Source organism: Vanessa atalanta, chromosome 16 (genome assembly GCF_905147765.1).
Source record: "Vanessa atalanta chromosome 16, ilVanAtal1.2, whole genome shotgun sequence".
Lineage (NCBI taxonomy): Eukaryota > Metazoa > Arthropoda > Insecta > Lepidoptera > Nymphalidae > Vanessa > Vanessa atalanta.
In genome coordinates this window covers 2,640,962-2,665,271 of record NC_061886.1, presented here as the reverse complement: position 1 = coordinate 2,665,271, position 24,310 = coordinate 2,640,962, and the positions used below count along the sequence as shown (strand labels likewise).

Below are 24,310 nucleotides of genomic sequence, written 5' to 3'. Positions count from 1 at the left end.
ACCAGTCGTCATATCATAACTCCTTATTTGATGTTTTTTTTTTCTTGTTTCTTTAATTACTTTGGCTATCTTACTTGTCACACCGATTATGTTCCCTCCAATAAATGAATATCCAAAAAATAATCAGAGTAGATTCTTAGATGTAGTGATACTCAGATATTTTTAACTTTTCCTTTAATAAGTTGATCTCGTTTACACAAGAGAAGAATAGTAATTAACTTTATAAATGGCAAAGAGTTTGTTCGTATGTTACGCTTTCACGTCATAACTCCTCAACTGATTATTTTTATATTTTATATTTTGCATACACGTTGTAAGGGGTGCAGAAAATAACATAGAGCGTAACCTAAAATAACTCACGCCGGCCCCTGCCTCACATGCAGATGAAACTGCGGGCTGAAACTAGTAGGAGTTAAAAAATCGTGAAGTTTGTATTCGAAATATAGAAGGCGGACAGCCAGTGTGTGGTAGTGTTTAATTTGACAATCAATAAGTAAGTGTAATGTTTCTATATTGAATAAAGGAATTTGAGTTTGAGTTGCCTGATAAAAAGAGACACGACTGCCCATAGTCATTGGCGCCGTAAGTAATTGAAATAATTCCTTAAATCTCCAATGTGGCACCTACCTTGGAAATTGAGTTATTATGGCACTTGTGCCTTTACTTACATTAGTAGTAGTACTATAGTCACTCACGCTTCAAACAGGAATACCACCGCCGGTAGAATATATGATGAATGGGTGGTACCGATGCAAACGGGCTTGCACAAAGCCTTACCACCAAGTAAGTAATAAGAAATATCAGAAGTTATCCCTCGTTTAACCGGTAGAGACAACAAGTAACTGTTTTATTGCTTCAATAATTCAAAAGACACAAAGTTATAATAGCAGCCTGTAAATTTCCCACTGCTGGGCTAAAGGCCTCCTCTCCCTTAGAGGAGAAGGTTTGGAGCATATTCCACCACGCTGCTCCAATGCTGGTTGGCGGAATACACATGTGGCAGAATTTCGTTGAAATTAGACACATGCAGGTTTCCTCACTATGTTTTCCTTCACCGCCGAGCACGAGATGAATTATAAACAGAAATTAAGCACATGAAAATTCAGTGGTGCCTGCCTGGGTTTGAACACGAAATCATCGGTTAAGATGCACGCGTTCTAACCACTGGGCCATCTCAATAATGTTATAAAGTTATAATTCCCTCTAAAATTAACTTAATGCGCTTAGTAAATTTAATGAAAGTAACAAATTAAACTTTATTCAATATAAAATCAATCTGACTGAATGTAGGGCTCGGATACCTACGGCATATTATATTTACATGTTAACGGATTTCGTGTGAAAATTCCTGTCATAAGCCTGACCGCTCGTCGAATTAACGTTCGGATACTGGACGTCGTTGAATATAATCCGAATTACCGGTACGTACATAAACATAAGTTCACTTACGATACAAAATACTTACATCATTTACAAAGATTTTATTTTTTATTATATACTAGCGACCCGCCCCGGCTTCGCACGGGTGCAATGCTGATACTAAATATGTAGAATGTCTTTATACACAACGTTCACAGCTTTTTTGTAATAAGCCAATACAAACCGCATTTATAATACAAATACATTTTAAATCGTAATATCTATGAAAATATTAATTTAAATTACATGCTACAAAGGGCCATATTGATCTATATTAAATGCACATCGTTACATAGTTTTAAAGATCACAGAGAGACAGACAGTCAGCGGGAAGCGAATTTGTTTTCTACTTTGTAGTGATAACTAATAAAAAAATAAGTTACTTCCACAGCCAAACTACTGAACCGAATTTGATAAAGTTTGGTATGAAGCATGTTTCAACCTCAAGGATGGATAGGATTTTTTATATCTATAACAGAACTAGCTAGTAAAAACTGGTTGATGATAAATTTATAATTTAAAAATAATGTGTAATACGATGGAAAATTAAAAACTCTTTGCATGAAAACTTTTTAATGTTTTTCCATTACAAACTTCATCGCTTGCATCGTAAAATACAAGCGCACTTATCTCTGAATTGGTTTAATAAAAGAATAAAGATATAAGTATGATATCAAAACATGAACTTCGAAAATGTATTGTCTATTACATGTACAATATATTTGATCAATAAGCCGTGATGTTAACACAGCTTGAACTCTTAAGTTATTAAGTGAAACGAACTTAACCCTAGCCGATCATTGGTAAGTAAGCTCTCTCGATTCGATTAAAGTAAATCTTTGAACAAGTTAAATAAACTTTACTAGAGCCGGGCGATGTTTCAGTTCAAAATTCAATTAATATCGACACGGAGAGATGTCAACGTCTAACTAAATTGCGTTTAATGTTTTAGATACATTCTGTCATTCATCGAATGGATTTCGCTCATTTAAACAACGTACTTGTTGTACAATTCATTCGTTTAAAGAAAATGTGATTTATGTCAGATTTCAGAGTTCAATTATCTTAACTATACAAAATGAATTTTAAATAACTGTAAATAAACATGGCTATGAATATACATTATTTTTGAATTTAAAGCGTTCTAAATTTTTTTTAAAACTTGAACAAAACATTAAAAAACATCTGTATTTTTCTATGAAAAGAGAATTCCTAATTTGAATTAGATACTTGAATCTTCTTTAATAGTTTCTTATTTTTATTTGATAAAAACACATTACAATATTGCCAACTTTGACATTTTGAACCAACGAATCATTCTAGACTTCTAGAAACTAAATTATTTTTTTTAAATATTAGTATTTGAAACGAACCCCTCATATTAACAACAAACGCAATTAAATAAAAAGAAGCATTATTTTTAAATTTTAAGTGACTTTAATTCGTCTATATTTAGATTTTTATGTAGATGGGTATAATTTTATTGTCTATGAACTGATTTTGATTATTTTTACGTTTAGTTTAGTATAGTTCCAAGGTGGCCCCATATCATTGATACTGCCGTTGTTAAGCTTTAATTTGAAGCGAAGAATTTTATTACATGCTAAATAGTTTTTTTAAATATAAGATTACAAAAGCTAAGTCAGCTTAAGTTTAAAGCTGATTTAACTAAAATATGTAGTTATATGTACTGTAATATTAAATACTAAATTAAACCTTCTTCGAAACATACTTGGTTTTTCAGTTAGACATTATAAAACAATATCTGCCCTTTTATTTGTTTCCTTCAATATTTCTATGATATCAGTGAATATATAAAAAATATATCTAGTGTTCGTAAAAATCAAATGCCACGAAACGTCTATTAGGGCTGACACCTTAATTCAGTGGAATCTTTTACGACAATGAGTGACCCAAATATTGTAATATCAGATATTATTGTTGCTGCTTTCAATCACTGTCAATCAATGTAAGGTTAAAATGATTTTGGATGTGCCTTATTACTGTTAATTAAGTTTATTGTAGGCCATATAGTTATTCGCGATGACCTTGAGAAACGAATAGGTAATAAATAAGGCATGATATGTTGATTCAATTGAGAAAACGTTGGCTATTATCAAAGTCTAGGCATAATCCGCTTTGTTTAAAATAAGATTGTATTTTTAATAAGAAAAATATGTCCAAATATAATACTTGAAAATAAAAAAGATACTTAAGGTCTTTAATTCGTCATTCATATTAAAACACATGTGAGTGTGTAAGACTTATTATATGTGTGCGTAGCACTCGTGAGGTGTAACTTCACTACTAATAAATCAATGTTTTATCACAAATAGTAGACAGAGATTAAGCCTATCAAGCAGAAGTGGTCTATCATAAATTAAACGCGAAAAATTTTCTTTATTGCCTCCATTACTCTAACCCGTTCATTTATGAGCGTCAGCGCAACATTATTACCGTTCATTAGACTAACGCTCCCAGTAGCCTTAATGAAGTAATTGCTGAACAACCCATTCTAACACCGAAATAGTACAATGCAATTTATCCTTTATACCTTCTATATAAGTGCTAGATTTCCTAAATGTGGTTCGAATAGCTGTAGGTTGTTTATGTACCCGTCGTCATAACTCGACCACCGGCAATGACGACACACGCTACGGAATTGGGTATGATTCATTTTGGTCCAGTAATTAAATTGGTTACTGTACGCTTATGAAGTAAGACTGTTGAGTAGATGAAGAGATCTAATCATTCGATCCAAACACAACGATTACAATCATAATTATTTATTAAGCAGAATTATATGTAATCTTATAATCCTTAAAATCAACGAATACTAACTCCACATATGTATATTATCTATTTAAGTTTGTTTTAAGTATTACGACTTATTAATTAATAAAAATAAATTAAATTAAAACTCAGCCAAATTAAAGATATCAGATAAAATATCCAATCTAGAACTCTGTAAATGAAATATTTTTACGATATTTAAACAGTAACCGACTTACTGGTCAAACGGTGAAAATATATGATGCGCAGGCCGTGGCTCCGGCGGCGCGTCCCGGGAGCCAGCGCTGCCCACAGACGGCGCTGGTGACGCACAGCTCGCCTCCGATCTGTAACGTTTGTTTTCTATAAAAACTTTCCATGTATTAGACAACTATGGTTTTTGGTTTTTGATCTTTGTAAGAAATCTTTATACGAAAATACATAGAGACGAAATCATTGGAATATTAGTTTTTAGCATATAAAATAATAAACACCTATCTATTCATATAAAAAATGCATATAATTGTTTTTAAATTAAATCATGCATTACATTAATCTCATGAATAACATACATGAATTCAAACTTAAGGTTATTAAATATGCTTTGACAATGACGACGATATCATTTATAAAATAAAAAAAATCCTCAGTATGTGCTATAAATACGAACATTTTTATTAAATACGTCCAGTTGTGTTAATAGCAACATGTGTAAGTCATGTTTCAATTATGTAAAAAAAACGTATGTACATTAATTTATCAATCATAATCACTATGTCGATTGTGATGTGGTTCGAAATAAAAATATAAAAATTAGATTCAATTAAAATAATTGTAATATCATAAACAAGACACTGTTGATAATTTTTGTAAATATTTATTTACTAAAAACATTGACTCTGTCACGTGACACATAAAAGATTGATGGTATAGCAGGGATTTATAATTATGGAATACCTACAAATAAATAAATATGTAGTAAAATAAACAACTTCTTAACATTAAGAGGCACAGCAATGAAGTAGGTCTTATGCCGTTATTCTATACATTCTAAGGCGCATCAACACATGTATCATACAATAAAACAGTGACGTTTTATTGTACAAGTCACCTACATAATAAACAGTAAACTTAAACAGACTCTGCCTACCTATCGTGTCTGGGAGATCTGTTAGGCGAGCGGTGCGGTGAGCGGCGCGGCGAGCCCGGGGTGACGGGCGGAGATGCGCGAGGCGATACGCCCGCGGACATTGGCGACGCGTCCCCTGATCCGCGAGACATGCCACATTCTGAAGAACCCTGCCAAGAAAGTCACAATAGTTTAATAAATATGACAATTTATTGGTCTCTGTTCTTAACTCGGACAAAGTTGTGATAAAGTGATCATTATTGTGGTATTTATACGTATCATTTTATTTTATATATTATTATTTTATATATTCAACAAGTTGACGCCCGCGGTTTCACTTGCTTTTGAGGGTGGGGAGGATGTTCAGATTTTACCTAGATATTTTATGTCTTTTTCTATACTAATGACAAAGTTTATGTAAAATTTCATATATATATATATATATATATAACATTTTTCGATAAATGACCTAACGCCAAGATTCTTTAATTTTTCATTGAAATAAAAAAACTGTTTTAAATATTATTGATATTGATTAGCACGAAACAGTATGTAAACAAGTAATAGTAATATTAAGAAACATAAAAATACAAATGAGCAATTAAATATGGAAAACCTTATCAATATTTTTATTAACACATATTTAAAAGCTTATAATTTAAGTGACTATATTAAAATATACCTTGTCGTCGGCAAGGTCTCGTTTCGCCATCACCTCAGCGCCCTCCCTCTTCCGTTGTTCTTCTTTCAATCTTTCCGCTTTCCGCCATTTCGCCCGTCGATTTTGAAACCAGACCTGTTGAAAAATATTTATTATGACCATATAATATATTTGCTTTAAATCCTAATTTAGGGAATATATCAGACCAAACCGAATTGTAAGTCAGTTAAATAACATGATAATTTTTTTTATCCTGAAATGTCCAACTGCTAAACAAGTCTCTTAAGAGCGAAGTTTTGGAATTTGTTCCACGAAACTGGTAATATTTAATGAATACAATATGGCAGAATTATATCATGCACAATTAATAAATTATAAAAAAAAAAAAAAACAACATATAAAATCTCCGTGGTGTTGCCCAAATTAGAACTCACAATCTTCGAACACCTTAACTAGAATGAGATTTCTTGTGCGTAGTCCAATTTTAATTTGTCTGTTATAAGTACTGATATTGCTACCAAAATCTTTAATTAAATAAGTTGTTTCGCTTATGTCCCATGTGCGTGTCAATTACATTGATTGGAACACGTAAATATTAAGTGTTGCTACTTGGTGGTAGAATATATGTGAATATATGTGATGATGAGTGGGCGTTACCTACACACTCGATAATCAAAAATTTCAGGAGCTATGTCCTTTATTTAGCGATAAGGTCACATTTAGTTACTCGGAGAACCTATGGCTGTTTTCCAATAACGCCGTAACATGCTGGAAGTTCGTTGTGATAAGAAATTTAGTACGCATATGATTTTGTTCTAACATGAATATAACATACATAATTAATATATTAAAATGTAAATAATCGTACTAACATCACGTTAACAGATTTACCCCAATAATTTTACTTAAAAAAAATGTTTGATGATTTTTAAAAAATATTAAAATTGAAAATATCATCTAACTTTTATGAACATCATAAAATACGCTATAAAAAATCTATGAACCTTTATCCTCTAGAACCGAGCTGTCAACACGAGGCTTAAATAATACATCATTACAACCCTATTTCGTTGGTATTATAACTCAAAGATTACCCATCACCAAACCATAAGGGAGCGAACCCCAACCAGCGAAATCGAACTCTGTTTCAATGGCTGAAACAACCTTTTGTAGTTCCAGATAAATTGGATGATGTGTAATCAACGCTAGGATTAAAGAGCCTTATATTAGAAGATGGATTGTGCTACGAGAGATCAAGTTGTGCTGGCTGCTGTAAGCTGGTTAGTGCGGCGAGAGGCGAGCCACATTTGCCGGTGCAATTTTCGCAATTTACTTTTAATAAGCCCTCTGGTGGGAGAGTGCTATGAAATCTCATAGCGATGGTGTCAAAATTCGTGTAGACTCGAAATTAGGCACTAACTTAAATTTGTTGTTACTTTCATGATGGCGTACAATGTTTGTTTTATTCGTATTCAAATGTTTTTAGCCAGCGATGCCCGCGGCTTTGTTGATTGTAGAATGAATGTAAAATTCTATGACCACCCTCTTGTAAGCAAGATGTAAACTGAGCTTACTTTGTATATATTATATAACTGTTCAGCACTTGAATTCAAAGTATATTGCACGCGGAAATTACATAAATTAGCATTTATAATCAAATATATAAATCAATTTTAAAATTATATATAAGTATATTTTTTTTAAATAAGATTTAAATTGTTATATTGAGAAATCTAAAAACAACTGTTTTAATTAATATTTGTGTCGTAACAGTAAATATAGATAGAAGTAGATACTATTTTGTAAGACCAATTTTAAGGTTTCTGTTATAGAATTAAATTCTATAATAATTGTGGATTTTCAATAATAGGTAATTATATTGATTTAAAGTCATAACATAACCATATCATTAATATTACGATAAAATTTAAAAAAATATATACAAAAAATAAATAAAGATATATATACACGTGTAGGTATAGGTTTATACAACATCATACATCTACATGTTGTATTCATCTTTGACACGTCTCGGCTCGAAGTGACCCTTAACGGCGGTAAGCTAATTCAATTAAAATAATAATCCCGCCATAATCCGACGAGCCCTAATAGTTTTTATCTCTTACGAGGGTGGAATTAATATTTCAACACGTTGAGACTACCCTCCTCCCCACTTGAATCCCTCTTGAATTACAATAGATGGGCTATCAAATAAACCAGAGTTCGTTTGTTCTTTAACGTTAATCTCGAAAACGATCATATCTTGTTTAATGGAATTTAAATTATCTACTTACAATAATTATAATAAAATACAATTTTAATAATTATTATGAGCGTTGTATAATTCCTTAAGAAATATCTTAAGTCATGTTTAATAGGTATCTAGATATTAATATGTATATTGTCGCATAGGAACCCGAAGATTACGGGTTCAAACTTGGCTTGCACGTGCTTAACGTGTTTGTAAACAGGTACAGTAGGTATTTTATCCCAATCTGCAACTCCTTAACCGGAAATAAGTCTTTGACACATATTTAATAGGGTTAATACTTACTTAAAATTATAATTTGTTTTATAAATATAACAAATCAAAGTATTTATAAAAAGTGATTTTAGAGTTCCAGAAATCATCTCAAATTTGACGACAAATAAGTATTTTCTATTATATCTGATTCATCCCCGTTGTGACAAGGTTTTAACCTTTAAAACACATGTCACAACATAAGACTATGTCACTCTTAACTAACATCAACCATTTCTGAAAGACACCCTTCATCTCTCGCTACTACCACTTAAAGTACGCGTAAGGGGGAGTCTAATAAATTGTTATGGACCAACGTAAATTTGCCGTATTATAGCTAACTTCCAGCGCAGATTTTGGTCCTTATTTCATTCGAGTTAAGGTTGATTTTGGTGGTGATTCGTTTGATTACAAGGGGTGTTCCGAGCAGTAGGGGCGCGGTAATTACCTACTGTTCGGTAAGCGACGATTGTTTGCGTTTGCTACACGCTATGAGTGGAGTTAAATAATAACAAATACATTGTTTGTTAAGTGTAATGAGCCTTTAGCGGGCGGTCTCGTAATAGCTTCTTTTATGAAGGTGCTACAATAGATTCGAAAATAATAGCAATGTATTGTGTTGTTTCAACGAGTTTTATAGCTATTATGTTTAAGTGATTGGGTGTGATGTTTGTAAAAAGAGACCGACTACCGCTTTTATTTTTAAATTAAATTTATAAGGTATCCTTTATTACATAACTTTAGACAAAAGTCAAGTACTACTGAAATTTCATGTTTTTAATCTTTGTTTATAATTTGTCTCGGGCTCCGCAGTGAAATCGTGAGGAAACCTACATGTGTTGGGTGAATCTTGAATCCGCATTGAAACAGCGTGGTGGCATAACCAACGTTCTCCTCAAAAAGAGTTTAGTCCAATATTGGGGCCTTCACAGGGTGACTTGACTAACTACTTTTGATATATGTTTTATATAATTAAAGTAAGGATTTTATATTGAAGCTAAAACACAAATTGGTTATGTCATATTAGAATTAATCAGAACAAACAGAGACGGATAAAAACTAATAACACATTCACACAAGTCGCGAACTCGCCACTTTATGGAAACGTTAAAACTTAAACCTGCATCAGCAACTTAAAAAGACTTAAAACACGCCTGACTGACTTTAAAGTTACCAACAAGCTAATTGCGTCAGCGTACCGTAATGTTTTAAAACACTTCATACGAGAGTTAACGCGAAAGTTAACGTTAAAGACCGCTGAAAATATGTTGAGAAAATCGAGGGTAATTATTTACGAGATGCCGTTTTAAGATTTCGATACGACATCTTTATTCGACTACGGAACTTTTATTTATTATCTTCGAAAATGAACAAAAATAAACTTTATTTTATTGAATATTAAACCAGAATTGACTATGTTTAAAAATAATACTTTTATCTCTTTAACATCATTCCTATGTGAGTACCTTATATAACTTTGAAATTATATTGAAGTATAACAAATGAATTTAAAAAAAAAAAAAGATAATTTTAATTATAATTTACAATATATGAAAAATTACAGAATAACTTCTTTTAATCGTTTAAGTATTACATAACAAACTACATTCTTCACAAGTAAATATTATTTTCTCATTATCGTATCTGTTGAATCGTTATCGAGTCGATTTTTGATCACGTGAATCGTATCGTCAAGTATAAAGTAGATTCCGAAGACTGAAGACTGAGTGAATACGTTCTCGTGGCTAAGTGACAGGTTACATGTCGGGAAGTTCTCGAGTTATAGCTAATGTATTGAAATTGCGTGTTTCAGCCTCGGCATTCGAATTCGATTGATGTAGCGTAAAATGACGTATTCCCATGCGAGAGAAGTTTAAAATCTTAATGGAAAACAAATTTGGTTACTAACATGTATGTAAAAATACATAGATTTAAGGACGTTTTTGTGTTACAGTTCCAACTCGCAGAAACAGTTACGTAGATTAAAAAGGGAATATCACTATCACACTTATCAAATGTGGTTTTTCGCGAAAGCAATAGTATTTTTGTGTTTTGGATTGAAAGGTGATTGAGCCAGTGTAACAACAGCCACAAGGCGTAAAATCGTATTTCCCAAGTTTTATTAGCGATTTATGGACTGGTTAATCCTTTTACAGTGTCAATGTCTATGAACAATGATGACCACTTACCATCAGGGCCCCTTCGGCCGTCTACCGAACGTTAGAAAGCGTTACGAACGGAACTGAGCATTACATTGCACAATGTAATGAAACATTTTTTTTCTATTTAATTCGTGGACGAGAAAAATCAAGCAATGTATATAATATACCTAACAATCAAAACTAGCAAAGTAGCAAAGTCTTTGCAATTTATTACAAAAACGATTTGTCGTGATCTCAATAGCTTAAGATCTTAACTAATATTGGTTATCAGGAAATGAGTTTATTGGTGAAGCTTTCACGCCCAAACAGCTTAACCGATCGCAATGAAATTACATACACCTGTATGTGTATAGAAGAAGGCATACGGTAATTAACGCCAGCCCTTCACAAGCGAGCCAAAAATTCGAATCTAGTGAAAAATATTAACTTTATGTCGGTTAATTTGTACATAGATATCAACCTCCTTAGTCTAGTGTCTAGCTTGTATTCCTGCGAGTTGAGGTTCCAAATTCAAATTCAGGATCAATGAAAATAATTTAGTTTTATAGCATGGTATTATCAAATTGGCAGTGTGGTAGCTTCTGAAGACACGTAAAGCCTTTTGTCCTGAACCTGATCTATTACCAGTCGAGATTGTGTAAATCTATGTTCTCTTATGTGTAATATATGTATATAAATAATATTTCGAATACATTACTAAGGTAAACATGGAAAAGTTTATCGTCGAATCAGCAAATTTGATCTTACGCTTTGGGATTAGTCGAATCTTCTGGATACAACTTATATAGCAAACTTTTTGGCTTTTCGTAAAACAAGTAATTTCGGATAGGGCACGTTTTATCTCCTATGAAAAGGGGTCTATTTTAAATTAGTTACTTACTAAATTAGTGGCTAAGCTAAAGCAATTTAATACATAAGTTAAAGTTGGAATTAATAATACTAGGTATATATGTAATATGATGTTTATAATGACCATTATATTTAAACGCAAACTTATGTTGTCGGTGTATTTGTCGTTTCGAAAGTTTTTTAATTATAATGTATAAATATTTTGTTTTAAAAATTATCTTAAACTGCAAAACAAATATTTATAATTTATATCATAATGGCGTTGTGATTGATAATAACATTCGTAATAATCTTAATAATAAAAACACATATGAAAATTGCGAAATATTTAAGTGAAAAAGTGCTTTATAAATTTCCAATAAATATATGTATCTAGTTCGCTAATGCATTATAAATAATAATTCATGTTTCGAACTCGATATTATCGAATAAAAGTTCGGAAAGATACTTATCACATCATCAACAAATTAATCTCCCACTCGGATTACACGAATCATTCTGATCCGACTAACATCACAAACTTCTTACCGTTTTGTTCAGGAAGTAAGTAACTTTGGATGTGGCTTTTTATTATATTGACAATAATCCCGAAAATCTTTAAAATTGATTCATTAATACTAAAAATGCGTAAAGCGGTTTGCTCTTATAAACTTTCCGTCGTGTCCTCTTCTCAGTCCCACGATATTGTGAAAGTATCTGTAAGTACCTATCAGAAACGTACTTATCTAATGTATTTTTTAAAAGATTTTTACACGGTATAATATAACGTCATAACAAGATACCTAACGTATATTATGTTATATTCTATTTAAAAAAAGTTGTTCTTAAATTAAAATAAATTCATAGAATTTTTATCGAGAACCGCATCCGATTTTGTAAATTCTTAACCTCTAAATAATTAGATTCCTTTTAGAGAGTGGTGTAATTCGCGTAAAATGAAACGTGTATCGTAGCTAACATGTTTACTCGCAAATTATCCACGTACCAGCGTCTTGAGTATGAGGAAATTTTAATCGGATGTTTACTAATTGCGGAATATTTAAGACTGGATAACAGTAATTTCGTGAACGTGATCTTGATCTCGGTTAAAGGATTCTGTATATTCTGTACAGCATATCACATAAATAGGATTACTTACGTTGCCTGTGTTTATTTATTTAATTATAAATAAACCTATTACTTGTAAATTGAAGTGTTATTATGCCGATTTGCTTGTTATATTGAACAAAACCTATACCAGGAGTGCGTGAATGTGTCGAATTTTACTGAAACTCTTGAGTGTGTATCTAACAATCACACATGGCGGTATATCTCTCAAAAACTTTCTCCGAAAGAGGAGTTATGGTCTTTTACAGGCTGTTGTTTTATAAGACACATTTTTTTATCTATTTAAGTTATTTGTATTTCTCTATCAGTCAAAGAGCTAAAATTTATTCAGTGCTCAGTCATTTGGGAGTTCGTATACGTTGATTTCTATACACATATAATATTAAGATAATAATAATATTATTAAATATAGGTGATTTGATTTTTATGGTAAACGGGCCACCTGATGATGTAAGTGGTAACCATTCCTTTTATCGCCAATGCGCCATCAACCTTGGGAACTAAGACGTTATGTCCCTTGTGCCTGTAGTTACAATGGCTCACTCACCCTTCAACCCGGAACACAACAATACTGAGTACTTCTGTTTGGCGGTAAAATATCTGATAAGTGGGTGGTACCCACCCAGACGGGCTTGCACAAAGCCCTACCACCAAGTAAAGTTCATTTGAGAAAAAGAGTAACTACAGAATTTCTTGCCAGGTTCTTGTAAGAATCTACGTTCCAAATCGGTAGTACCAATATATTCGATAGAATATGGTATAGGTAAGTTTATAACATGAGCTTACTTAAGCAACAAACGATACAAAATAATTTCTTAAAAAATAGTTTTCTGTAATTGATTTGAATAAGACTTAACGTGATATCTCTCTCCGTATATAACATAAAGAGAATATAAATCCTATACCTACAGTAACAATTTAAATACAAATAAATACTTCTACTAAAGTCGCTTACAATACCAAGTTAACACAAGTATTGACTTAAACTTGAGATGAAATTGAAAGAGCATATTAGTGGAAAATTACCCAGCCTTAATCCTTATTGTTCCGAGAGATTCTGTTTAGTTTCGAATATAATCTATTTGAATTCGACTCGATGTGATGCGACTTGACGTTGAAGGAATTTACCGTAAGATTGATTTAATTTAATTTTTTGTACTGAGAAATGATTGTCAAAATCTAAACGGGCGTGTTCAAAGTAGTCAGTTACAAGTTATTTTGTAATATTATATTATTACAAAATGAAAAATCAGGAATAAACTCAATACTTCATAAGTGTGTTAATAATATGTTTATATTATGTAAGTAGGTATATAATTTATTTATTCTATAAATACGAGATGTGATACTAAATTTGTGTTTAATCATCGTATACTTTAATACTCCTCCATTTTTTAAAATCATATTTAATTTAAATCAATATTCATTCATTCATTCAATATAATTAAACTAATGTCAATAATTAATAAATTATTTTGTATCGATACTTATAATTCGTTTACTTGGAATTATTTATATACTTATAATAAATCAATTCTTAAATAATAACTTGTTTATTAATTGATAATTTTCAGTTATTTGTATCACAGTAATATTAAATAAATAAATAAAAAAGAATAAAAATATCTTTGACACCAAGTTTAGACTCGAACGATGGCGCAGGGACGATGGCTAAATAATTAGGGGTAACAAAACATCCCACGCGTATAGTGTTACAAACAATGGTAAAGGATTAAATCATGTTTGTAGTTATAAATTTATAATTAAGTCGAAGCTGGTCTTGTATAACTCGCCTACAATGAGTATTACTTAGCTTAGCTTAGCGTGCTTATGTTTTTGCATTAACTGTCCAAATACGGCTCTACATGCTTCCTATTTTATTCAGAACAAAATTGGCCAAAATTAGCCAAAAAAACATATGATATGTTCAAACATATTATAAATTTTTAGCTACTTATTGATGTAAGTTAAAAAATATTTGAAAACATTTTTTAAGATGACCGCACTTGGTTAAATATTATACAAATCCGCTTGAAATTATAAATGATGTATTTTATCTTTTTCTATATTTAATCTTTGTGTGTTTTATTATTATTAAAATATATCAACAAAATTTAGAACAATAAGTCATTTTAGTTCAGTCGGCTGGTTTGAACTCGTTTTAAATTCAGTTACAAGTTATTAACAACACATACTAACAAGCAATGTTAAATGGAAAATTGTAAATAGTAAGAAAAAAGAAAATGGTTTAATTAAAAAATAAATTTGTCATGTATTCTTGTTATATTTTAATTCGTCTGTATAAAGTCAATTGTTTTAAGTAAAAAAAATATTCTAAGCAAATGAGTGCGTAAGGAAAAAATGTCGTTTCATTTACACCCCCGATTTAATTTGCAAAGGGTGTGATTGATAAAGAGAGACGTGGCGCTCGAGTGCTTTAGTACACACGAGTACGAGTGAATATATATGTAAATTCAATAGAATTGGTACACTCTTATAGTTAAATAAACAAATAATAATATTTAAATCTAATAATAAGTGTTTTTAGAGTTTGAAATTAATTAGAAATGTCAAAATAATTCCATTTTTAAATTTCAATTGTATTTTTTTGTATTTGAAATTCATTGGTTAAAATATTATGTTTCTTGAATTCCTTAAATTCCTTTGTTTTAAGTAAAAAAAAATTGCCAAGGTCTAATATTCACACAGTAAGTTATGTTTATGAAATTATATCAATAAAGAAATATTTATTATTAATTTTTTCAACGAATAGTTGATAATATCGTCCCGTGTAATTCACCCCAATGGGTAAAAACAGTGGTGCTGTATGTCGCGTCGTTAACATTTGTCGCACGGGGTTGGGTTGCACCTTTGGGGTTTGTCAGATATCACGAAACTTTATTATGATTAAACCGAATTATACTCTGACGTCAGAGATAATTTTTAATTTATTTTACTACAATACAATTTTGGTATAGATGTAGATTTAATGTTAAACGCTGTAACCTACAATTTTGTCAAAATTAATATTTAAAAGTTTTTATGTGAAACAAATAGGCAAATAGAGGTATTCGCCTGAAATTGAAATTCCCTCCTAACTTAGTTAAGCAGGTTTGGATCAAGTTAGACGAATAGATTATTTATTAATTGCGATTAAATAATCATATGAGCACAGTAAACCAGTTTTTTCTATACAACAAAATAATTCATTATCTTTATTTTAAGTGCTTTTTGATTTCGATTGATTCTGAGTTGTATATATGTACATATATATATATGTATATTTGCTTTAAGCGAATAGATTCAACAGTAGTACTCTTTATATGTAAATTAACTTATAACAGTTATAGAACACACATGAAATATTGATAATCGGCTTGAGGTGAAAAAATCACAAAACCTTTTGTAACATTTCAGGATCATCGATCGTGTTCCATAAGGCTTAAGTTATATATAGGTGTTACCTACAATCAAGTTCATTCTTACAGAACAACTCTAAAGAGAATAAATCTCACTTGGTGATAGGGCTTTGTGCAAGCCCGTCTGGGTAGGTACCACCCACACATCAGATATTCTACCGCCAAATAACAGTACTCTGTATTGTTGTGTTCCGGATAGAAGGGTGAGTGAGCCAGTGTAATCACAGACACAAGGGACATAACATCTTAGTTTCCAAGGTTGGTGGCGCATAGGTGATGTAAGGAATGGTTAATATTTCTTACAGCGCCTTTGTCTATGGACGGTGGTGACCACTTGTCATTAGGTGGCCCATGTGCTCGTCCGCCAACCAATGCCATAAATATATTTAGTATTAACTAAAGTACACGTATTCAATAGATATTGATTCAAAATCGTACAAGTACTATTTTTTTTAGCTCCTTTAATTAATTCAATAGCTCATCATCTGCACACAGTTTACAAAGCACTCAAAAATAACAACTCAAGAACTACTTCATAATAATTAGAGCTTCATTGGCAGCCCTTAAATTCCAATAAGGTTACGCTCTTCCAGCCCCCCGTGCGACACAAGTGGAGTTGTTGTGACGCCCTTGTCCTTTGTTGTTTGTTGTTTACACGCCATTTGTCTCTGTTGTTTTGTTGTAGAGTGCTTCGTCAATGTCATTGAGACGGAATTGAGAATTTTACCTCGTAATTGGAGATTTTCGCTTTTAATTTGGTTTTGAAAACAAAAATCCTGGATAATACTTGGATTTGTTTTCCGTAATATGCAATATATGTATCTACTTAAACGTTTGGTTAGCTCCATCCAGTGGATTTAAGAACTTGGGTTCAAGATTTGACCCACCCGTACCTTATAAGTCAAATATAACTTACGAATTAAACTAAATAATAAAAACTTAATCATAAAATGGTTATAAGTCATCAATTTGTTACTAGATAATAATTCGACCTATTGTGAGAATATCTAATAACCCGTAAATGTTTCATGTTGGACGAATTCCTCATATTCTCTTTAAAAGTCTTCGATGTTATTCCATCACGCGATGGGGGCCGGATGGTTGATTTAAATATAACAAAATTTTATCCCACACATGCAAATTTGTACACGACATATTCCTTCACAAACATAAATTGCAAACACAAGGACAAGAAAAAACGATGATGTCCGGGTTTGAAGCCGTGACCTTCGATCAACATCCACGTACCCTACCAACTTCACCAAGTAGGTTACGAAAAACAATTATATTTTTTTTTTCGAAATAAAGTTTTCGAATAACACAAGACGTCAGAAAACATCTAATCATAACAGAAAATACTCTGTCAGAGTGAAAATTTGATACCATTTAGGGCATTTAGCGAAACGGTATGTTACTGACGTAATCCAATATGTCGGACAGCTGCGCCTTTTTATATTTTTCGGGCGAATTATCACCGACACTCCGACGAGGATGCGAATCAAATTGAAAGCCGACTCAATTATACTGCTACGAGTATAGGGATGTCTGTTTTGTTTTGGAAAGTGATTAAAATAAGCCGTTTGTGATGTTATTTTTGGAGTTTTTTAACAAACTTATATTCGAAGTGTTTTTTTTTTATTTCTGATTTTCAAGCATGTCTTTTGACAATATAATTGATTGCTTATCTGAACTCTATTTAAATCGAAGCAATATTGGAACATAAAAAAACTAATTAACATACTTATATCATATTCATAGTTACATTTAAATGTACAAGGATGGACATATAACATTTTGTACATATAACATTTTCATATAAAGTTGGTACAATGGAATAAAGGGATGAATATAGACAAACTGTTTAAATTTTTATTGTAACTGTTCTTGTCCTTATTACTTCCTGCTTCTTATTTGTATTAGATGTGGAAACTTGATTTGTTTATGTGTTTATTTTATTAGTTTTTTTTTTTTATATTACTGTTCTATTGTACTGTTTGTTTGTTTGAAAATAAATAAATGATTTTTTTTTATATTTATAAAATTAAGATTATCTCATTATTTTAGCTTGAGAACCTCTGAGATCGTAGGTTTAAGCTAAGGGCCGGGTCACTAAAATGACATTAGATATTTCTGATCGTATGAATGAAAAAATCTCAATCAAAGCTTGTTGCTGTTTCGATTATGGATAGTTTGGCAGTTGGGAGCATTAACACCCCCTAATTCTGAAAGCGAATGAAGCCGTTAGATGCGGTCGTGTTGAATTTGATCGAATCGGATTGAAAAAGTAAATGAATACATAGTTTACTTGTGTTTGCGCACAGACTTGAACCACTAGTCCCCCTTAAGAATTCAATTCGAACGCAAAATTCGAAATTAATAATCGGAAAACATTGTCATAGCCTTGAGTTCTTTTTGGAAATTGGGTACTAAATTTGAAAAACTAAAATATAATTTTTATATAAAAAAATACATAAAGTTTTTTAGTCAATGTATACTATAACCAATATTACCTTTGAAATAATCGTTATCGCTTAAATGATTATAACATATGGTAAATTATAAAATAAAATTGTGTCATCTTTTGAAATCTAAGGTTACGTGCGAATATTAAAAAATAGAATATTTTCTAACGCTCATAGAAACGATCCATATAAAACTACATTATATTATATTCATCCTCGAATTTTAATTCATTGCACTCAAAGAAAATTTACTTAAAAATATTTATATGTAACTCTAACGAAATATGCCAAGCAATATTACTTACGGAACTACTTACTTAGAAACATACATATTTATTTATTATTTCCGGACAAAAATTCATTTCAATCTACTTAAAATCACTCAAGGTATACCAGGTAACCAGTTTAGACCCACTTAGCTAACGCGACACCCCTAATCCCAGGGCATTCGGTGGAAGGGGCATACCGTAATACCATTTCGAGATGAGCGACTTAAACGCGTTATAGATAGCCAGTATAAACTGACCTTTGGCACGTGTGCCTTGAATATGTATATACCAATCAAATTAAATTTATTCAAATGTTCAGTCATGTTGTAAGTTGATCGTTTTTTTTTTGTATTTCTTAACAAAATATTACTGTAACTCAAAAATTAAACGAACTGTAGCGGTTCGCATATTCACTTGCATACGTTATATGAATATGATACGTATTATTATTTAGAGTTTTCTTTCTATTTCGTTGATGCTTTTCCACATTGAATAAACGATATTGATACACGATTGATAAACAATTTGAACATACGGAGAAAAGTTATCCGTTATTTTCTTAGTTTTTAAAACGAAACTATGTTACTATTAATTTATATAATATGAATTGTATTAATAAAATATACCATATACACGTAGAAATTAGAGGAAAATATAAAAATTGCATTGTTTTGAAAGCAATTATCTCTTCCAGACATAGATTTACTTGGTAGAGCTTTGTGCAAGCCTTTCTGAGAAGGTAGCACCCACTCATCATATGTGTTACTGCCAAACAGAAATACTTAGTAATTTTGTGTTTCGATTTGAAGTTTGAGTGAGCCAGTGTAACTACAATCACAAGGGACATAATATCATAGCTTCTAAGGTTGATGGCGCATTGGCGATGTAAGGAGTGGTTAAAATTCCAAATATCACCCACACCACCTAGATGTCCGAAAATCCACAACAGCGCGATTTTTAAGACATTTTCTGCCTCGCACAACCACTCTGTGGAACCAGCTTTCGCCGGCGGTTTTTCCGAACCGATACGACTTGGGAACCTTCAAGAAAAGAGCGTACTCTTTCCTGAAAGGCCGGCAACGCACCTGCAAGCCCCCCGGTGTTGCAGATGTCCATGGGCGGTGGTAGTCACTTTCCATCAGGTGAGCCTCCTGCTCGTTTGCCACCTTATGACATAAAAAAAAAAAAAAAATATTTCTTACAATAACTATGAGTTGTTGTGACTACTAACCATCACGTGAATCTTTAGCTCATCCGCCACTCTATAATATATATAAATTCCCATATATGAAAGATAAGTTATACATATACATAATTCGTTAATAAATAAATACGAAAAACATTGACAATTAAAATGGTTATATTGCCAAAGATATAAAGAATCACAACAAACAACAGCAACTTTATTATTTAAAATAATAGATTCTGAAACAAATCAAGCCAACAAGCTAACAACTGAGATAAGAAATTGCATTAAATTGATTGATTTGAACCTCTTCCGTTTTTGAAGTCAGTTAAAAAGTAGAGAATAACATTAATAGGTTCCCTGTCAAATAAGAAATAAAATAGTTAAAATAATAAGCATGTATACATATACATATATATGTATATAATCACACAATCTATTAAACTAACAGTACTTACAGTTAAAGATGTATTTATCTTTTCAATTCTCAAGTTTGTACATCACACTCAAGGGTCAAACACGACTGGTCGCCTGGATTCCAACTCAACTGTTTTGCGGTTTTGGCAATTGAAGTGTATTCTGACAATACTAGTTAACTAATGGAAGTGGATATCGAAGTACGATCGAAATTCAATATCGACTAGTTTTGCTGAGTGTACTTGTTCGGCACAAATTGACGTGTGACTGTTTTATGAGGGTTTGATGTGATATACGGTTGTATTAATACGACTGAAATGATATTTGAAATACGTTCGAATTTATTTTTAAACATCAATGTTTCGTTAAATGTTTAAGTGGAATAAAGATTGATAGATGCATTCGATATTACCTTTAAATTGACATTAAACTTTATTTCAAGTGATTCAATTTTACTATGAATGTTTATATAGAAAGTATTCAACGAATTTTAATCGAATGAAAACTGTTTAAAAATACTAGATTATTTCCTTGTAGCATTGTTTTTTTTTTAACTACTAATCAATTCTAAATATTATGGACGACTAACGCTAATGGGCGATATGGGTCCCTAAATTATGTCTAAAGAAACAACATTTAAACCAAACCACACACTTATTTAGTACTAAACCCCTTAGAAATCGTAAAGCGTTACCTAAAACCATTACCATTCAACTGATTTCCGAGTCACATTCAAAGACCATAAAACGCGCACGGGAGCGACAGCGAGCCACTAAATTGTAGCTTTTGCGTGCTCCGCCGACGGAATTGGGCAATTTTTACTTCGGCATAAATAAAACACGCCCGTTGCGTCGGCCAATTTCACTAAAACCGGGCGTGACGGTACCGCCTGTAACCGGTTATATCCGGTTGAAACCAGAACGTAAGCGTACATAATGTAAAAGACATTACAGGCTTATGGGTATACTCAAGACTATACGTTTGATGCTTGTGACAGGCCAAGGCTAACAAGAACTGGGGTCTCAGATATTTTAAGTCTATAAATATGTATAAATTCGCACAACAATACAGAGAAAACAGCTTTACTTGGCATAATAAAACAATATACATATTTTCAAGAAGAAAAAATAGGACAGTTGTAAAATAAATTTCGAAATCGCATGTAACACAGTGTTTTCAAGCTGTCATGTTCTACGACACTTGCGATGTGAAGGTGTATTAGAGAAATAAATTTATTCCAATTTGGATTCGATATTGTTTAAAATGTTGAAAAAAGCTATTACTTACATTCAACAAAGTACTCTTATAAAATACGACTTAGTCAAAGTCAAAAATCTTTATTCAATATAGAAGTGTTTACACTTGCTTATTGATAGTCAAAAATCTACCATCGGTTCGGAATTTAACACCTCGGACCTGAGAAGAACCGGCGAAAGAAACTCAGCGGGATATTTTGTTTTTTTTTTCAAATCATCAAATATAGAATGATCTTATAAATTGCACGTTAGATATTTTATACACAGATGGATCTTACCTGTACTCTCGCTTCAGTTAGATTGATTTTGAGAGCGAGGTCTTCTCGTGTGAAAACGTCAGGGTAGTGTGTCTGCGCGAACGCAGTCTCCAGCTCCTCCAACTAGATAATAAATAATCAAATCAATTCAAATTCCTTTATTCAATATAGAAGCACTACACTTACTGTTTGTCAAATTAAACTATACCACTGGTTCGGAAAAGAAAATACCCTTCCTGAGAAGAACCGGCGAAAGAAACTCAGCGGGTCTACATATAGCATCGATCTAAATGTCAAACATACAGTAAACATCAACTGACTTAGGAGTTTATTTTCAGTGGGGACAGGTTAGCTTTGACGGGCTTTTACAAAGATCAATATAAATCATAAATTTGTGAAATAAAGAATGAAGAATGCGGATTTTTAACCAAAAAATAATTAACTTGAAATATAGAAAAAAGTTTTCCTCCGCTCTTCGTAAAAACACAGTTATTATAGACCTCTTTAAAAACTTTATGCTACATGTCAATCATCCTATGGGATCACTGGGGAACTTTCTTTGAGCCATTTTCACAAAACATACGTTGAATAAAAAAAACGCTATATAACTATTTGAATACAATTATTTTGATTGAATTATTCTAAAATACGAATAAGTTGAAGCTTAAAGGCAATGTAATACAAAATTACAATACAATTTTAATGTGTGGTTCATTTATATAAAGCAAGCTAGAGGTATTACTATTTAAAGGGGTAAAGTATATTAAATATAAGTCACATAAAACCTTTTTTCTTAAAAATGAATCTTCATTTTACCTGTTGTAATGTAAAAGTAGTGCGATTTCTCCGTTGTTTTCGACGAACGAATGTGTCATCGTGTATCGCCGGGTGATAGGAGTAGCTTGTATCTGTCGAAAACATAACAAATATTAACTCGAAACGAAAAAAAAAAAACATATATTTAATTCTATATTTAAATCTTAAATAACTCGTGAAATATATTATTATAAAAATAATATATTCGAAATTGTAATATCAATGTACGTTGGCCATAAAATAGCACAAAGTCCGGAAGACCAGTCCATTACGTCAGAGTGCTAAATCGTAGATCGCCCCAGACATTATGTTTGAACGATACCAGCCGTGGAATTGATGAGGTGGAGACACCATTGTAGGGTGCATACAGAGTAGGTTTTATGACTTTCTGTTTAACCACTTGAGTGCTCTCATGGATAATGTTTTTGAATAGAAATAAATCATGCCGTATGTTTCGTGCTTCCTTTTTTTGTACGCAAAATCTTTTGTATGTTTTAATAGTTATATATGTATTACTGTTTTGTAAATTGTTGGGATGGAAATATATAATGAATCTAATAAAATTAAAAATACTAAAATAAGTTTGTTTTTTAAAATCATAGTTACCCGTATTGACCTGCTTTTAAGTTTATAACCTACATGTAGTCACGTCTGGTTTATCTTAGTTATTATTTATAGCTCAATTAAATGTATACATGACAGATATGTAACTCCGTCCTTGTGTCAAAAACGTTACTTAATATCAAATCAAATACTCTTTATTGTACACAACATTTATAAAATATATATATAATAATAAAAACAAAGGACGACGTACAAAAATCTTATCGCTAAGAATGCGATCTCTGCTGGACAATTTTCGGGCATAGGAGTCTATGTAGCAGTAGGTTTGTGTTTTAATCTATATGTACACATATGTTTGTGTTAATTTTTATCATACAATACAATCCAACGTATAACGTTGCCACATCACCACGTGGCTGGTTCTGCTGACTTATATAACACTGCATTCAAACTTGACGAGCAATTTTCCTCTGATAGACAGTATGAGAGGAATATTGCTCATAAAAAATAGCAATATTTGTAAAAGGTCAATTGATGTAAAACGAAAGAGAAATCGCTGTCACCCTAGTGCGATAGAATCAATGACAAACGCTAGGGCGGTCCCCTTCATAGCTTTTCTATTATTCTAGCCGGTAATGTCATTCCGTTACGAGAAGAAATTACCCTCAATGCGTTGGATTACAGCTGTCTTCGGTGGTAATGACTTTATCACTTCTGTTATTACTTGCACGATTATTGCGTGTTATTGAATAAAAATTGTACAGTGACTTTTGTATTATATATATATATATTAATGCAAAACCTTTTTATGTTTTAATTATAATTGCTGTTGTTGTTATTAATATGTTTTTATATAATACGCTGTTTATATTTTTCTATTCCAACTAAACAGCATGTTTTAATAATATCTATGCAATAGTTTACCCGTAACATACAGATAGACAGACCTAATCATTTAGTTTTAAAAAATATTTCATACAATTTCATTTTAATTTTTGCGTTTTCCGATGGTTGCTTGAAGAAATGTAAAACAAAATAATAAAT

The 24,310-nt window shown here is 31.6% G+C and overlaps 1 protein-coding gene across 1 annotated transcript in view; it reads right to left on the bottom strand.

Annotated features, from left to right (window-relative positions):
* Window positions 1-24,310, bottom strand: part of LOC125070103 (dorsal root ganglia homeobox protein) — a 69,532-nt gene that overhangs the window by 25,620 nt on the left and 19,602 nt on the right. Inside the window, exons 4-8 of the mRNA XM_047679804.1 lie at window positions 22,703-22,794; window positions 21,908-22,009; window positions 6,003-6,116; window positions 5,342-5,490; window positions 4,431-4,538 (exon numbers count right to left, since the gene is read on the bottom strand). Of these exons, the coding sequence (XP_047535760.1) occupies window positions 4,431-4,538; window positions 5,342-5,490; window positions 6,003-6,116; window positions 21,908-22,009; window positions 22,703-22,794 (565 nt within the window). The remainder of the gene's footprint in view (window positions 1-4,430; window positions 4,539-5,341; window positions 5,491-6,002; window positions 6,117-21,907; window positions 22,010-22,702; window positions 22,795-24,310) is intronic.